General features: G+C 38.4%; 1 protein-coding gene across 1 annotated transcript; it reads right to left on the minus strand.

The window, feature by feature from the left end:
• Positions 1 to 12,698: 12,698 nt before the first annotated feature.
• LOC112177960 (agamous-like MADS-box protein AGL80) lies at positions 12,699 to 13,313 on the minus strand. Its single transcript, XM_024316192.1, has one exon. The coding sequence runs from the start codon at positions 13,311 to 13,313 to the stop codon at positions 12,699 to 12,701; it is 615 nt and encodes a 204-aa protein (XP_024171960.1).
• Between the last annotated feature and the right edge of the window lie 5,414 nt (positions 13,314 to 18,727).

Genomic DNA, 18,727 nt, shown 5'->3' on the forward strand with positions numbered 1-18,727 from the left:
CTCCGATCACCATCGAAAGAGGCGATTTAAAGAAAAAACTCCATATATATATTCTAGTCGGCATTACCCTCCGATGCGTCCTCTGGTCTACAATACCCTCTAGATGACATGAGACGATTAGTTGGTAGTACCCTCTAGCCATCGCCTCCTCATATTTAGGTCGGCAGTCCCCTCCGATGCATCCCTTGGTGGCAGTACCCTCCAGGTGGCATAAGATGACTAGTCAGTAGTTCCCTCTAGTCATTTCCTATTTTATTAAGAGATGTTTTGAAATAGAGTTTGAGATATTAGTATATTTTGAGATCTCTGAAATGATTTTGATATATTTTATTGTGTGAGTATTTTAAACGAGATGCTGAGATTTTGAGATTTCCAATATTTCTGAAATGATTTTGAGTTGATTTATATAATTTTTTGAGATTTCAGTATTAGAGCCTAGTTAAGAGTACTACCAATTTTTTGAGTTAATAATTTAAATGCATCTATAAGTTACATAAAATAACTTAAAAAGAATGTTTATAATTTACAAAAATTATAGAGAGCCCCATCTCACTATGTATATGTATGAGTGAGATAGCTAAAGATTAAAATAGAGAGTCACTGAGTAGTTTGGAGCAGCTGTTAAAATTGATAAAAAAACTAAACATGCTCTGTAAAAGAGCTAAGGTGCCAAAATATAGTCTGCTAAAGATACTCTTACACCTCTTATTAATTAACTTTTAAAAAAAAAAATTTGCTAATTTATCCTCTTTCAAGTATTTAACTTAACCTTACTCATATAAGGGAGTGTTCCCGAGCATTAGAGATGAGCTTTAATACGCCTGTAATTTTTTTTATAAAAAAAATTGAGATAATTATTGAAATGTGGTAAGAGCCAGTAGTTAATTGAAATATATATATATATATATATATATATATATATATATATTATTAAGGCTTTTTCAAGCCTAATGTTTCATTCTGAACTAAGGTTTCCTAGACTTAGAGTTCATGCTTTATGGTTGGGGGCATTTTAGATAAGGTTGTATATTAAATTTGCTCATTCTCTTGTTTTTCATATATGCCGCTTTACAAACTTATTTCGTTTAGTTTTCATGAGGGTTTTTTAGTCCCTCGTTTCTTGATCTTGTTATTATGATGAGAAAGAATTGGTCCGCAACGACTGGCATCTGATCATCCTATTCGATCGGCAAGCTGCCGAATCTTCTCTCTGGTTTTAGAAGTGGTTGAAATCTTCCTCCATCGCCGCCAACTTCAAGAGGAGATGCTGGTGAGACTGGTGGAGAGACTCGAGCTTAGTGCAGAGGAGATCATGATCGGAGGTTTCTATGGAGCTTGGCAGATCTGGGTCGTTGATTTGGTTCCGGTTTCCATGGTCCGTAGAGTATAACATGATTGGAAATCAAGTGAAGAAGAGTGAACGAGAGTTACAGTCAACTGAAGTTATCACGCCTGGATTTTCAAGCACAATTAATAAACAAATAAACAAACTCAAATACTTTGGGCGTGATGGTTCAGACATCAATACAAAATACCTGGAAAATTTTCCTATAAAGAACCAATAAACAAAGATGTCCTAAACCCACAATGTCAATACAGACTCATTCTTTAGAGTCATATAATGCACTGCACCAAGTTTTACAAATTAAACTGAAATAACAATTCAATAAGTAAACAACCCACCACACTCACTACACAGCGAAAGACTAACAAGTGTGTACAACAAATATTTTCCTAAACTCACTAATGCAACGGCAAGGGACACAGCTCCATTACGTTCACCTAACATGCGGGATAGACCCCTATACTATTGAATAGTGCACCGGGTTGAAACAACAAACCCGCTAAGCTTTTGAAAGCTCGTGTGCGTAAACTCAAAATAACAAAGAAGAAGCACATGCTTAAACCATCTCAACCTAACAAAATCGATATGCAATGATCATAACAAAAACATCAAGTTCATATCCTACAATATCATGCTTACGTACGTTAACTCAAAACTAAAACCCACATGTGTTGACTCTCAACTCATGCATCTAATTTCACAAAATTTCAACTAAACAATAAAAACTCAAGTAACATTTTAAAACATTTAAAACCCCAATAATCCAAAATCATCCTCCATTTATCTCAACTGAATAATTGTCACCTCAGTGACCTAACATAATCATTGAAATCTCAACAACCCCTTCTCAAAAAATGTAATGCACTCATAAATTAAACCAAGTAAAAAGTAATCCCTACATATGAATTAGTTCAGGAGATCACATCAAAAACACACAACCAAAATTATGATAATCCCTGCATAGAAAATTAGTTCAGGGGATCACATTAAAATCAAATCAATAGAAGTCATAGTAATCTTTGCGTTAGAAACAAAGTTCTGAAAAACGCTGGGCGCAAGTCAGGCGGTTGTTCGGGGACTAGCGCCCAGAGGCCTAGGCGGGGCCTATTCATTTTTTTATTGTTACTTTATTTTATTTTTATTTTTATAATATGTATGTATTATTTATGTCTGTGTGTTTTTTTCCTTTTAAAACTTTCTTTTCTCTTTTCTTTTGTTTTAATCTCCACTCTCTCATTCTAAAAAAATAAAAGTAAAAAATCTGCACTCTCCCATCAGTGTTATGACTGTAATTATATTAGGGATTTTGTCCATTTATCCCATTTTTAGGAATTTTTTTCCCACTTACCCAATTAAGGTTTTTTAATTCTCTCTTACCCAAAACACTCTAAGGGGGTCTTCTCTAATACCCCTTTAAGGTTTTTTTTTTTTAATTTTTTTTTAAAAATATTTTTAGACCATCTTACCCTCGCCCCTATGTTATTTAGAGAGAGAGAGAGAGAGAGAGAATGGAAGAGAGAGAAACCATCGGAGCCGGTCACCGGTCGCCGGTCGCCGGATTCCAGCCAACTTTCTCTGGAGTCCCGTCACCGGTCGTCGCCCACCTGAATTTTCTGAAAACCTCGCTGGAGGTCGCCGGAAAGGTTTATTGCCCCAATAGACATCTATTGCCCCTCAATGATGTCTATTAGGGTTTAGAGCAATAGACGTCTATTGCCCCCCAATAGACCCCTATTGTCCCCCAATAGAACTTTTCGTAGCCGAAATGAGAACTAATATTCCTAAAATTAGACAAATAAAACTTTGATTAAAGAAAAAAATGAAGAGATTATATCAATTTAAAAACGTCTATTGTCCTACAATAGAGGACAATAGACGTCCATTACCCCCTAATAAACCTTCAAAACTTTTTTTTTTCCTTTCCTTCTGTCCCATTGCTTAAAAAAAAATAAAAATGAAAGAATGAAATTGATTTTGGCACCCAGAGAAAAGCTTTGGGCACCTAATCATCGGTCTCCTCCACCACCAGTGCCAGAGAACCTTGGTCCAGCACCGGAGAACCCTCGTGAACCTTGGTCTAGTGCAGAAGAGCCTTGGTTGAGCACTAGAGGGGCTGGGTCTAGCGCACCTGGGTCGACCGCCGAACACCGGACGCCGGAAAGGCTGGGTCTAGCGCCGGAGGGGCTAGGCAAACGCGACAGGGCTTGGGTAGAGTGCGCTAGAATGCTGCTGGAAACTGAGGTCAGTCGAGGGGAGAAAGAGAGAGAGGAGAGAGAGATCGGGATGAGAGAGGGATTAGTGAGTGGCAATGTGTAATTCCTTAATTAAGCTGAGGGCAAAATAGTCATTTCTCTTTAAATTGGGTTAGTAGGAATAAAAATTTGTTGTTGGGGTAAGTGGGATAACTTTGGCTCATTTTGGTGCTTTTGGTCAATGACCCATTATATTAATTAGATTAAGGGCATAATTGTCATTTCTTACTTAGGTGTGATTAGAAGAAACGGAGTCCAAATGTTTCGTGTTCCCCTCTCCCATTGTCCTCTTTGCACTCACACGTTCTCTACCTCTCTCGTCATCCTTGTTCTTCCTTTCGCCAAAATTGATCATCAAACACCCAAATTCTTCATTGTCTTCACCAACGAACGCTCCAATCATCTCCAATTGATAGTTTTGGTGATCAGACTTAGATTCGAATTTCAATCCCTGGCTTTCTCTCTCATTAGGTTCATCGCCGAAACCACACCGTCCAATCAAGTTGCAGGCGATCCGGCTCAGATGACTCTCTATTCAGATCCACCACCACCGGCTCATCCTCATGCACTGGGTTGTTAGTTTTGAATCAAGGACTGGGTTTCAGTTCAGAGAAGTCCGAAAGTTTTTGAGTTTTGAGTGTTTTAATATTTGGCCAGAATCAAAAGAAAAAAAGAAAAACAATTCATCACCCAGCACCCAGGAGTGTCCGTCTAGGCCGCTAGTCTTCGCCCAGCCCGCCTAGTCAGCTACCTAGAGGCCCGACGCCTAATGACTCACCCAGGCCAAAATGGGAACGGTATGCCGGCGTCTGGTGCTTAGGCACTGCCTAGCCGGCCACCTAGGCCGATTTTTAGAATCTTGATTAGAAATTAGTTCATGAGACTACATTAAAATCAAACAATTCAGAAATCAAAAATCCCTACATATAATTTAGTTAAGGAGATTACTAAAGAAAACAAGCAATTCAATAATAGAAATAAACTAAAAATCAATACTCATTCATCTAGTGATAACACAAATCACCACAACATCAATCTTAACATCAATCACTGAACAATAATTTACATCCCTTATACAATAATCACCATACAATTGATCACCACTTTGGTACTATTGTATCGATTATCGCCACTTTGGTACTACTATATCTGTATCGATTATCACCATCTTGGTCAATATCGTGGTTATCATAACTTGATATAGAAATTCACCAATCTTAAACAATATCACATTGTACAACAATAATGATCAAAACACGCCGAAACATAATGCTTTTCATATCAACAAACAATTCCAACTATATTTCACAATCTACTCAATGAAAAATCATTTGTAACAAATCCTTGTTTTTACTTACCCATGAACAGTTGACGATCAAGTTTATATATTTCAAAACAAATATTTATTTGCAACAAATATGATTTTACAGTTAATTAATTCTACTAAAACTATCACATAACTAATTTATCACCTAAAACAATGTGAGATTTACTCACCTCCATATCCTGCTACGTCTTCACACACAAATCGAGACAAGCACAAAATCATCAAACTCTGCTCACACAATTCCGTCAATCACCTAATCACATCAAGGTCACACTCAATACAACACAAGACACACAATCGTTTTAAAGTTTGAAACACGAGAACTATAAACTAAAGGATATGTCAATGAAGACAAAACCCCATTGGAGACCACCTAAGGCCACAAAAATACTTTTAGGATCAAACCGCCCAAACAGTAGGACGATCTAACGGTCAGATCCTCACGGATAGAAAATTATACAAACCGAAACTGAGCGTAACCTAACTCAACCAAAAAGTCTAGCAAACACAATAGTAAACATACTCACATGCTCGTATAGACGAGTAGAAGATAACAGAGCAAAGAACTGCCCCTGGAATGGCCGGACATGCAGCCATGTGCCTCCACAAGCGGCTGCACTTAAGCCCAATGTGACGCTGTGCCGACTTCAAAATCATGAAGATCAACACTACCCAACTTGAAGATCACAACAAGATGAACAACTTTCATAACTTTCACCAAGCCCGATTAGGCCTAGATCGAGCTACATCAAGCCTGAAAAATCTTCACCGTTGATTTCAAACAATGACTTGTCGCTTCACACTTCGATTCGATCTTCAAGGCTGCCATGGATGGAAAGAGCAAGAAAAGAGCTTCAAAACCTTACGAATTTCATGTCCAGCCGTGGACGGAGGAGGGAGATCGCTCCATGTCAGCACTGCCTCTACTTCCGCCTTTCAATCCGCCATCTTTGGTGCTAGTTGGTGGAAGCCAGTGGCTAGGCGAATGAGAGAATGAAAGTCTGAGTCGGTTGGTGATGGTTTTACAGCCGCAAAACGCCTGACGGCCTAGTTCTGACAGGGTCAGGTCGACCTCTTTGTTGGTGGGTTGAGCTTGGCTGAGAGAGAGAGAGAGAGAGAGAGAGAGATCTTCTGAAAAATTTCCAAAAACGGAAAGTGAACCCTATTTTTCTAGAAATTCCAATTTATACTAAAATTTCCAAAAATGGAAATAACTTCGGATGACCATAATTTCTTCATACAAACTCTACAATTTTCGTGAAGGAAGTTTTCAGAGAAACTCAGTGAATAAAAAGTCAACCATTTGACACCTCGAAAATAAAACGTTTCTAGAATTTATTCGTATGAAACACCTTCACTCCACCCCCGAACTGCATAATCATACTAACAACCCACTTAATAGTTTCCAGAAAATTATCATAATTTAATAATGAATTTCTAGGGTATTTGTTGGAGACATCATTGAGTGTGAATATATGTGCAAATTTGTGTGATGTTCCCTACTCCCAAGTATAGGAGGTCAAGTTTTAGTAAAGGGAAAAAGTAAAGAGTATCGTACCCAAAGGATTGAGTAACTCTACCCTATCTAGATCATCGCGAAATAAACCTAGAAAACACATGCAAAGTCTACGTTATTACAAGTTCAATAGTTTTGGCCCTTTGGAAGCCTAACTACCAAAAGTGATATTAACAATGGATAGTTTAACTATATTAAAATTAAAGTGCAAATAAAGCAAAATAAACTAACAAAGTGTAAGAGATTTGATCAATTGAGAGAAAAGGGATTGTAAGGCATCACACCTAACATTCTTTGTGCAAATTCTAAGTAACCAAATCTAACATGCTCATGCCAAGATGGAATCCCCCTCGGTTCTCTTGATTATCGAGTAACCAAGAAACAATTATACTAGAGAATGTATTGAAGCTACCCCTTGATTACAGGACATAACTCTCCTACAATCCTTTTAGTTTCTACCTATTCCTTGATTATGGGACATAAGTAGACCTATGTAGATGCAAGCTAAGATCCCTTGATTATCGGACACCTAAGCCACATCCACATGATAAGCTCAATTGTAAGGACCCAATCAACCTTATTTGATTATCACAATATTACCATTTCTACATTTGCAACATGCTTTAGTTTACTAAGTTTGTCAAGCCTAGCATACTTCCATGAAATTATCAACATTAACCAACCTTAGGTGACAAATCTAAGAAGCATAAATGATGAATTTGTGATGATTTTTTGGTAATAGGCTTGCCTTGAACTTGTTTTTTGGTTTTTTGTTTTCTTAGATTTGGCTTTTTTGGCTGGAATAGTGACCGAATGTGGCCTTAGGTACCATTTAAAATGAAATCAAAAAGTTCAGGTACTGGTTGTGATCAAAATTGAAGTTCAGGTACCATCGATAAAATAGAGGATAAGTTCAGGTACCATTTGTGATAATAACCCTAAATTTAACTATAGTTTGTGCACAAATTCGGCTAAGGCTAAACTCTAGCCCCAAATTTATTCTACTCATAACTCATAGTTCCATAAATTAAAGCCATAAACTTGTAAAGCATCAAGTTAAGAGAGAAAATAGTAGATAAATGAAGGAATACCCACGGGTTTGGTTCCAAAAAGAACCAAACCGTACCTCTAAGAAAGCTTTCTACCCTCCAAGATGCGAAATAAGGTGAGAAATGTTTCCTAGCATGGTATTTTTGGTTTCTAATAAGAGAAAGGAACCAAAAACTAGGGCTGGGCCGGTTATATGCTGATACCGAGCCTAGTACCGGAAATATTTTTTGGGACGAGACGGGCCTTGATTTTTTTGAATATGGTACCGACGGTATCGAAACTGAACGGGATTGGATTGGGCCTGGGCCCATTTCGGGATCCCAAACTCCCTTGTTTTTTCCTATCACCTGATTCACTTAAGGATATCTGGTTTTCCAGATTTCACTCATCCCAGAATGCAAATACATATTTCTAGCAGTCCTAGCACTACAACCTACAAATCTACAATGTTGACACATTCAATTTTGTCTTAAAACAAATCAAAATGAAGCACATCTGCCGTGAAAAGAAGAATGACAAGTTGACAACAATCACAACATGTCAATATCTGCACATGACAAAATATCAAGTCAAAAATCTGCAACTGATTTAATTGTAGATCCCATTCATTTCATTGATCTCAGTATGCAGACCTGCAAGTGCAAGATCCTAACAAATTAATGCCACTAGTACCCAAATTTGAAAACAAATCACACCGTAGGAGCTTGCTGGCTTGAAGTGGCTGGAGCTTCAATTTGAAGAGGAGTAGAAGGTGAGGTTGCAGTTGAAGAATCTTCAAGCCCTGAAGCAGTTGGATGAGGCCGAGAAACTGGTTTCTTCCCCCTAGCCATGGAAATTGGAATCGAAGAATTGGTTGAAATTGGTCAGTTTAGGAAAAAGTGTAAGAATGGGGTAAGAGATGAGATTGGGGATTTCGGAGAGAAGAAGTGAAGAATGAAAAAGAGAAAATGGATGAATTGGGGATGGATTCGGAGAAGAGAAGAAGAGAAAATGGATGAATTGGGGATGGATTCGGAGAAGAGAAGAACAGAAGAAGAGAATAGGGAATTAGGGATTGGGTCGAATGGTCGATAGTTCATAGTTAATATTGAGATCATGTGCATTCAGTCCTACATGAAACCATTCGTAGGACTAATCAGATATAGCCACGTCATCAAACGGGACGGGACCATTAGGGTCAGAACCGGTACCGGGCCAGATTTCTCAGAACGGGACAGGTTCGGGTCGGGACCGACATTTTTCAAAATTCATCCAGTACCGTCCGACCAATTTTAGGGACGAGACAGGGATATCAGTTTTAGGTGCCCAGCCCTACCAAAAACACCATGCAACTCCACTAGTCTCTTAGAAGTATGATGAGCGTGCAAGACTCGAATATATGAAACTAGAGTTGTGATTGATCAAAAGTGTATAGATACTTCGGTTTTGGTAAGGAAAAACCAAGAACCGAAGAAGCTATACACCTATCTCTACACAAAACTATGAAACTATGAACTAAAGCTATGAAACTAAGAGAAATGTGTGAGAAAGTGAGAGAATGACATGAAAAATGGTCCACCATGAGGGGTGGGTGTTTTTATAGGCCAAGAGTAATGAATGGAGGGTGGAGATCAAAAGAAATGAAGGGCTAGATGTAAAGAACAAATGTGTAAGCACAAAATGTGGATCTAATCTTTAACTTCACATGAAAATGACTTAGGAAGCCCATAGATATTTTGGTGGAGGATATGAAGTAAGGGTAGAAGGGTCATTGGGAGACAAATGTGTAAGATGTAAGAGGAAGACCACTTGTCATCCTTCAAATTTTGAATTTCAAAATAACCTTCACCTAAAGTCTTTCCACCTAAACATTTGTCATCCTTCAAACAGCTGTTCCATGCCCTCCACACATGTTCTTGCCTGAAAATGGTCGGAAATTCGGCATTGACCCATTTTTTTGTCCGTTTGCGCACTTTCTTCTCCTCCTTTCTTCCTTCAATTTAATCTCCATCGAGACTTCGGAATTGGCCTTCGGTTTTTTCATATCAAATGTTTCTCCATGAGTGTAGATCATCCTAGTAAAATTTCAGAGCTTAATTCACCGTGGTGTGGCCGGAAATGCTGCCGGAATCGATACAGGTCCGGTTTTGCAGTTTTCATCTTTTAGTCAGAAACTTGGATCGATCTTTTGACAGCTTTCCACTCAGAACTAGCTCTTTCACTCTTCATAAGAAATTATCATTAGGATTTATAGAATGGATATGGAAAGTTTCAACTCATTTGGAGTTTATTTGGTCAGTCTTCCCCTCCTTCTTCCTCTCCTAGCTCGGTTTCTCCTAGTCGGAGTAGGAAAATGTGCTAAAGTTGAGTTTTTTCCAAGCTTTTCCATTATTTCCTATCATGATAAGGAAAACATAATAAATATATATAAATAAACACAAAGGTTAAGCAAAAGTACAAGATTAGGGGAATAATTACAAGGTAATTATGGACCTAACAGTATTACAGAAGTTGAGAGAGAGAGAGAGAGAGAGAGAGAGAGAGAGACGAAGACCCATGTTTTGGGGGTAGTCTACCATAAGTAGTATCGCGGCAATTTTAACAAAAAAATGTTTGCACATGTGGCAGTGTATTGTTGCTTAGATTTTTCTGGGCTCTTTGCCATAATGTTTCTGGCGTTTATCCTAATTGTAATTAGGCTTATCTCATTCCCAATCCTTACTCTGCCATCCTATGGAGTATGAGACTAAGCATGAGGTGTAGGGTTGAGAGTCCCTAATGCCATTGTGGTTCCAGAATTGGTAGCGGTGTCGGGAACGCCAAAAGTATCAAACTCAGCTTGGGCATGCAAGGTGGCAACTTCCATGAGCTCATCATAATCACTAAGTCAGTGAGAAGCATCTGGTAAAGGAATACGTTTTGCCTAAGTTCTTGGCGGAATACATTTTGTGCCAAGCCCTTGTCTAGATTCCGACACTTAGTAGTAATAGACTGCCACCTGGTCATGAAGTCTTGTATACCCTTGGTCTCCTGCTGTTTTACTTTAAAGAGCTAGGCGATAGAATGGTAGCTGCTAGTATGAAGAATGTATCAAGTAACAAACTTACCTACCAATTGTTGAAAATTGTCCACAAAAATGGGTGGTAGACCCAAGAACTAGGTTAGAGCTTCCTCACAAAGAGTTCCCTCAAAAGTATGGCATACCATTGCATCTGAGTAGTGAGTGTTATTCAGTAATGAATTGAAAATTTCCAAATGTTGGTATGGATCGGTTGTTTTATTATATTTGTTCATCTTAAAAGGTTTGACATCAAAGGGGCGCTTCTAAGCTTGAATTCTAGGGGGAAAGAGGTCTGGCTTGCCCTCAAACCTTGCCAGCACTGGATGCCATGCCCAAGTCTCAGCAGTCTCAATGCACTGCTGAAGTCCATCGATAGTCTAACTCATCTGAAGCAATAGTCTGGTTGTCATGTCAGTTGTTGTGTTGTTTGGTCCAAGGATAAGATTGGGCTTGGGTAGGGTTTATTAGTTTAGGGACTCATGATGCAAAGCGGTATTGATACAGATAACTCATTGGGCAGTACCAATGCTATGGATGAAGATGGCGGTTGAGGTGCCACCGACAGTTGACGTGCTGATAGCTACGTGGCCTGTCCCAGAAGTGGGGGTTCCTAAGTCTGGCAGTGACTCTAGGGTTGGTATCACCTAAGTGTCGGTATCGGAGTATCGTTGAAGTGAGGCTAGGAGCATCTAATTCTCAGTTTCTAACCCCTTTACATGGTTCTGGGTCGCTATTACAATAGCATTGCTGCCTTACTGCCTGTTACTTGAATTGGAAGAGGTCCTTCTTGGCGATTTCAAGGGCTACAATAGTGTCGGTGATACGTGTGACAGACCCATTAGGTGAGAATGTTAAGATCTCGCCATCAATAGGTAAAAAGTTCAAGATGCCTTGAGGTCTGTCCCCAGATTTTGGGACGTCATCATCATTGCTGATCTCGACCATTGCGGTGAGGCTTGTGGTACTGTTAACTAGAAAGGTGCCCTCCTCCAAGCACCAAATGTTTCTCCACCTTTCTGAGAGTAACAACTGTCGGGGTCTGGAATCACAAGTGTGATATTTTCTTCCTTCTTGTCTCCCACTATCTGTCCAAAACAATAAAGGTTAGGAGAGGGACTAGGCTTGTCGGCTTAAAACTCTCCACTGCCTAAGTCAGTAATAATTGACAATAACCAGTAGAGAATCAAATTAGATAACTCACCTATTGTAGAAAGATTTTAACCTTATATAGGCAGTGAAAGGACGTTCAGATTTGTCCGATTTCGATGTGGGAAGGATATGTTTTCCTTGATTAAAGTTACACTAGGGACATGGCCAACTATCTCTATCTATAGAAGCATTCTAGCGTATTTTTTGTATCATTGTGATCATTCTGGTGGCGATAGTGGCTATTTGGAGGTAATAAGCTTTGTATTGCTGGTGTCATCTGCTTATTATATAGGTGATATGAACATCGTAATTGCGCATTTAATATCAAAGATTATTCTTGCTCTATGCCCCTTGGGTCTGGGCTTCGTGTCCTTATTGTATGCTCTTCTACGTCTTCTTTATCCGGTCTTAAGAATCACTTTTTTTTTTCTTTTAATGGTTCAGTCTTTTTCAGAAGTAAAATAATTTTAAATCTTATGAATCATCTAATTTGATTTATGCTGTTGTATAATTAGGCTGAGGACATAGCTGAGAAGCGTTCAATCCTTGAGAACATAAAAGTGAATCAATCCTTTCAAATTTAAAGTAAGCTATCAGATTTCTTAGGACTACATTCATAATCTATCTTTATAAGTGCAATCAAGTTCAAGTTTTTGTTCCATATATTTTGGAGGACTCTTGTGTTTGAGCAATAGTCGGACAAAAACACCAATAATATAAGAAATACATAACCAACATTATGAAATACATTACCAAAACCAATAATTGTCCAAAAAAAAAAAGTCAATAGTAATTAACCAAATAACCAGTTCCAGTTAACAAAAATAAGCAATTCAAGAAAAAAAAAAACAACAAACAAAGCAATAATTAAACAGCCCAAATTTCATGCAATTAAGAAAACTAAACCAAAAGAAAATTATCCGGATGACTTGGGAACCCCTCCGGCTCGGCGTCAAAGGGGCTGTAGATGATCGCCGCGGCCTTGATGTCACAGAGAGTGGTTATCTTACCCACCTTCTTCAAAACTTGAGTGATCTCCTTTTCTCGGTTGTCTCTTCTTTGCTTTTTGATCTGCTCCCGAATTTTGTCAATTCGTTGTCATAGAATGTCTTTTGGTCAACCATCTCTCTTGTCTTGTCCATCTGCGGCATATCTTGGAACTTTGTTAACAGTTTGTGGACTTCCGGATGACTTGGGAACACCTCCGGCTTGGAGTCAAAGGGGATATAGATGATCGCCGCCACCTTGATGTCACAAAGAATGGTTATCTCACCCACCTTCTTCAAAACTTGAGTGATCTCATTTTCTCGATTGTCTCTTCTTTGCTTTCTGATATGCTCCCGGACTTTGTCAATTTGCTGTCGTAAGAAGGTCTCCTGGTTAATCATCTTTCTTGTCTTGTCCATTTGCGGCATATCTCGGAACTTCGTTACCATTTCATGGACTTCCGGATGACTTGGGAAGACCTCCAGCTCGGCATCAAAGGGGCTGTATATGATCGTCGGGACCTTGATGTCACAGATAGTGGTTATCTCACCCACCTTCTTCAGAAGGCCTTTCTTTCTTTTTCTAAATGTCATTCTTTCGGAAGTCTCATTGGCAATGTAGTGCAGTCTCACCTTCCTTCTAGCCATGGCTGGCTGGCTGGCTAGCAAAGGAAAATGTCAGTAGTTAGGGATCAAACAAGGAATAAAGAAAGGGATTTTCTTTCTGGAGTGGAGAGGAATGGACTAGTAGGTTTGCTATATATAGAGCTGGCAAATGGGTCCCTAAATCCAATTTTTCAAGAGTCGTGTCCTAATTTGAAAACTTAATCTAATATTTAAATGAGACAGATATATTATGTTTGTGTGCCTGAGATGTGAAATTTAAGGAGGGCTTATGCATGCATTGATGGGACCAAATCATTGTTAGGTTGGTATAATTTTATGAATTGAAATCAAAATTAACTTTACCTGAATTGGCCGTTATTCATTGAGTTTCAAAAGCACCAATTAAGATGTCTTGTCCAAGTATTGGAGAAAAGGGCCGGGATTTTATATAAATGTTAATTAAAGTGAGTTATTACAATATCTGGGTCACAGATATCCTGAGTTATTACAATATCTGGGTCACAGATATCCTACTACAGAAATATTTGACGAGTTGTCTACATACATTTTATTAAAAATATTAATTTATTTGTTTTTAATTTTGGTCCGCCTTTGGTTTTACTAAATTTTGTTACCTTTTAAATTCATAAGTACAAAAAAGCTTAGTTTTTTTGTAGTGCATTTTTCATTTCAAACACAGTTGTTATTAGGGTTGTCAATTCAGACATTACTTAATAACACAACTCGAAACCTTCACAAAATAAAGCAAGTTGAACTTGCGCGATTAAAAAGTAGGTCATTTGCTAACAGGATATGAACCCATGTAACCCGTTTATTAAAAAGATCGAGTCCAATTATATGTAATTCATATACAAGACCCATTGAAAGTAAGTAATATATTAAATATTTAGGGGTCTAACATCTTAATTAAATTAAGTGGTGAAGATATATACTATTATTTCAAGAGTTCATGCATTTTTTTGAATTAATGTCTTAAATGGGTCAAGAGGTAACCTGTTTATGTGGTTTAAATGGGTCAGCCAACTCAAACCTGACACGACCTGTTTATAAATAGGTTTGGTGGGTCATCACGGGTCGCTCATTTAATAAACAGGTTTGGGTTAGAGTTTGTCTTCTTGACAAGATTATTAAATGAGTTAGGTTTAATTTGTATTTTTGACACGATTATTAAATGTAAGTGGGCCAGCCACTCTGGATTTTTTGATTTTTCAACTTTTGTCTACTATGCATTTTACAAAAGTTGGAATCAATAAATTTTTTTTTTAATTTTGTTAAAGGAAAAGCACATTATGTGACTTCGTCAAAGTAACTGACGAAGAGGGAATCAAGGAATTACAAATCACAGCTCAATCAGCATTTAGTATCATTATTGTAATTGATATTTCCGTTGTAATTCTATCCCTATATAAAGGGACTATGAAATGAAATGAGTAAACCAATTCCAATTCTCATTTTACTTTTACACGTTATCAGCACGCTCAGAGCCAATAGCCAAGAAATTTTTTTTTTTTTTAGTTTCTTTCTTCTTCCCGTCGAAGAGAAAAAAAAAACTCTCTTCCTTTTCTTTTCTGCCGCCACCCTTAAAAAAAAAAAAAAATTCTTCTCTGACGGCCCTTCCCACCTGATCCCAGCCCACCAGGCCGCGCGCTGCAGCCTTTAACTCGGCCCCTTGCTCAGTCCAGCGTTCGCTCAATTGCACCAGTGCTGCTGCCCTGCGCCTGCTGCAGATCCTACCACTGCCAAGCCAACACAATGCACAGCCGCGCAGTCCACCTCCGCTGCTCACCGGTGTAGCCCGACACCCATAGATCCCGTCACCTGCATCTCCGCATTGTCTGGCCTAGCACCTGAAGATTGCGTCGTCTGACCTAGCACCCATGCAGCCTCCACACCAGACCCGCCTGCGCGCTCCCCAGCATTTCTCTTCCTTCTGACGCCCAGCCCACACGCACATAACCAAAAGGAAGAAGAAGAGAGGAAAGAAGACGCGAAAAAAAAATTAAAAAAGAAAAAAAAAGTGGGCTAGCCCAAACAAAAGGTCCGGCCCAGAAAAAAAAAAGAATCCAGGCCCAATTATTAAAAAAAAAAAGGAGAAAAATAAAACAAATGGGCCTTGAGTGGTGACGCGGCCCAATAGAAATAAAACAAAAAAAAAGCAGGCCTGCGGGCCAAAAAAAAAACAAGAGAAAAGCAAAGAAAAAAAAAAAAATAAGGCCTTGCGGCCCACTGCAAGAGGAAGCAACCCAGTTTTTCTCAAGTCCAAAAACATCGCTACACACGCCTGCATCAACACGCGCATGCGCTAGGATTGTTTTATTTTCTCCAACCAAGTATGTTCTCTTTTATTTATTTAATTTCATACTATGATATATTTAATTGTTCATAATTAGAACTTTTGAGCATATGTTTAATTAGATAATATTGATTTTTTTTAAGCATACCTTGTTATTTATGTTTTATATGATTATTTTAAGTATGATTCTATATTTTATTGTCTATATATTATTTATGCAATTTTGAGCATGTTTTGTAAATTTTATTTACGCTTATATAATTATTCCTAAGCATGCCTTTATATTGTTTATATTTTATTTTACGCATGATATATTATTATTATGTGTGACATATATTTTGTTGTATATTTGTGAATTTTGAGCATGCCATGTACTTTATTTTTATATATGCTATGTTTTATTTAATAATAAATGTGTTATAGTTAATTCTTTTTTAGAATGCAATATATAAATTCTGTTTTGCCATGATAATGAAAATTCATGCACATTATACTTACACATTTACCGTGATAAAATATTTTCACATAGCATCGAAAAAATGTGACCGTTACGAATTTTGGTCTTGAAATCTAATTCATATTTTTTTGGAAAATAATTCACGTGGATATCTTTATGACTGCGTAATTTATATGTTCCCTCTTGTTTATATAAATGGCTTATCCAACTCAACCTGAATTTGACATTTTGGACTCATAAGGACTTGAATACCACTGTTGGGTTTCCGATGTAGAAACTGCTTTTATGGCAAAAGACTACACTGCCACCATTACCGACCCCAAAGATGATGAACCATCTAATAAGGTGAAAGCAAATGTGTTAATGTTTCTAAGGCAACATATTGATCCTACCCTACCCAAAGAACTGTGGGATGCCCTTAAAGGACGTTTTGGAAACATTCATGACACCATGCTCCCAGAACTGACTATTCAGTTGAATGAAATCCACTTGCTTGACTACAAAAGGTTCAATGACTTCAACAACATGTTGCGCCTAAAGGCAGATCTAAATTTTTGTGGAAAAGAACTCACAGAAGATGATATGATCCAGAAGACTCTTTCCACTTTTCCTACTTCAGCAATTATACTAGCGAACCAGTATATGCTAGAGTATGACAACAAAAGAATCACAACCTTCAATAAGCTGATCAACCTACTGCAAGTGGTTGAGAGGCATAATGAGGTTCTTTTGAGCAACAATGCCAGGCCTGTTGGGATAAAGAAAATTTCCGAGGCTAATTATGGCAAAGTAAAAGGTGGAAAGAACCCCAATGCAAAAGGGGTTGGACTTGTTGACCCCTACTCACATGGCAAGGGACGTGGGGATTGTGGTATGAGACATGGAGGCCCTCCCAATGTATGGCGCAGAGATGGTGGTTATGGCCCTAATGGTCATGGAAGCAAGGTGCAAAGGGCACCTAAGAACCCTTCAGTCAAACAGGATAGAGTTGGCAATGAACCATGCAATAGGTGTGGAGTCATTGGGCATTGGTACAAGAACCGCCAAGCAAGCAACAAAGTAGCAGCCAATTACAAGAGTTATAGGGAGTCTAAAGAACAAAAGGCTCACAATATGGAAGAAGGAGGCCATGACCCAGATGTCAACCTCACAATTGCAGACTTCATGTCACGCCCCGAATTTTGAATAAATAAATTCAAATCCGAAACGCGATAACTTAACAAGCACAAGAAAAACACATAGAAAATTTTTCATTTAAATTAAGCATGCAACTAAACAAACTGAGCTCACAATGTCAATACCGACTCGTTCTTTAGAGTCACATAGTACATTACAAATAGTTTACAAATTAAACTGAATGATAATTCAATAAGTAAACACACCCACCACAACTCACTACACAGCGGAAGACTTAAAACTAAGATTACCCTTCGACGTCCACGCTACCGAACGTACCCCTCAGCTTTGACGACGATTAATCAATATTCTAACCTGCACAATAAGCCCTACACCATAGAATAGTGCACCGAGTTGAATAAAACAATCCTGGTAAGCTTTTTAAGCCCTTATGAGTAAACTCAAATAAAGTGACTCATGTCACGCATGCTTATAATTTCTCAACTCGTGAGAAGAATTAAAGCAACAATGTTTAATTCCACAAAATCATGCTTTCACCATCTTAGTCTAACAAAACAATATGCAATTATCACAACAAAAACATCAAGTTCAAATTAAACAATAACATGCTCAATAATTTCAACCCAACTAAAAACCCACATGCTCTGTCTCTCAATTCATTTTCCAATCACTACAGATCACAACCCACAACTGTACCCACAATAAGAATTAAGCAAAATTAGTAATCCTCGCATAGAAACTTAGTTAAGGAGATCACATTAAAACAAACAATACAAAAGGCAGTAATCCCTGCATATAACTTAGTTCAGGAGATTACATTTAAATCAAACAATAGAATTCATGGAAATCCCAAATCTCACGTAAACACTAAAGAAAGAATCCTATAAACCTTCCCTGAACTATGACAGACTAGAGCTCAAACTGTATCGTAACCTGCCCCCTTGCCCAAGGTACAAGCATCCGATAACTGTAACGTAACCTGCCCCCTTGACCAAGGTGCAAGCATCCGATGTCTTACACCCCACTGTATCATAACCTGCCCCCTTGACCAAGGTACAAGCACCCGATAACTGTATCGTAACCTGCCCCCTTGACCAAGGTGCAAGCATCTGATGTCTTACACACCACTGTATCGTAAGCTGCCCCCTTGACCAAGGTACAAGCATTCGATAACTGTATCGTAAGCTGCCCCCTTGACCAAGTTGCAAGCATCCGATAACTTACACCCTAACTGTATCGTAACCTGTCACCTCGGCTGAGGTTCAACCTTACGATATCAGTGCACCCAGGTTACCACTGTAACATTCGGACTTCAGACCATTCGGCCCTCAAAATAAACCTAGGTTTACCACTGAAACCTTCCGACTCACATTTGTCACATCACAACCCCAAATCACTCTTTCAGCAATATAAATCATCAAAAGTCTACATGTCACGCCCCTGATTTTTTAACATAAACAAAAATCGATATATAATCCCATAATTATACATGCGCGATGGTTCAGCCATCAATACAAAGTACATGGAGACATCTTCCCTTTACAGCAA

The sequence above is a fragment of the Rosa chinensis genome, chromosome 7 (genome assembly GCF_002994745.2).
Source record: "Rosa chinensis cultivar Old Blush chromosome 7, RchiOBHm-V2, whole genome shotgun sequence".
NCBI classification, from domain to species: Eukaryota; Viridiplantae; Streptophyta; class Magnoliopsida; order Rosales; family Rosaceae; genus Rosa; species Rosa chinensis.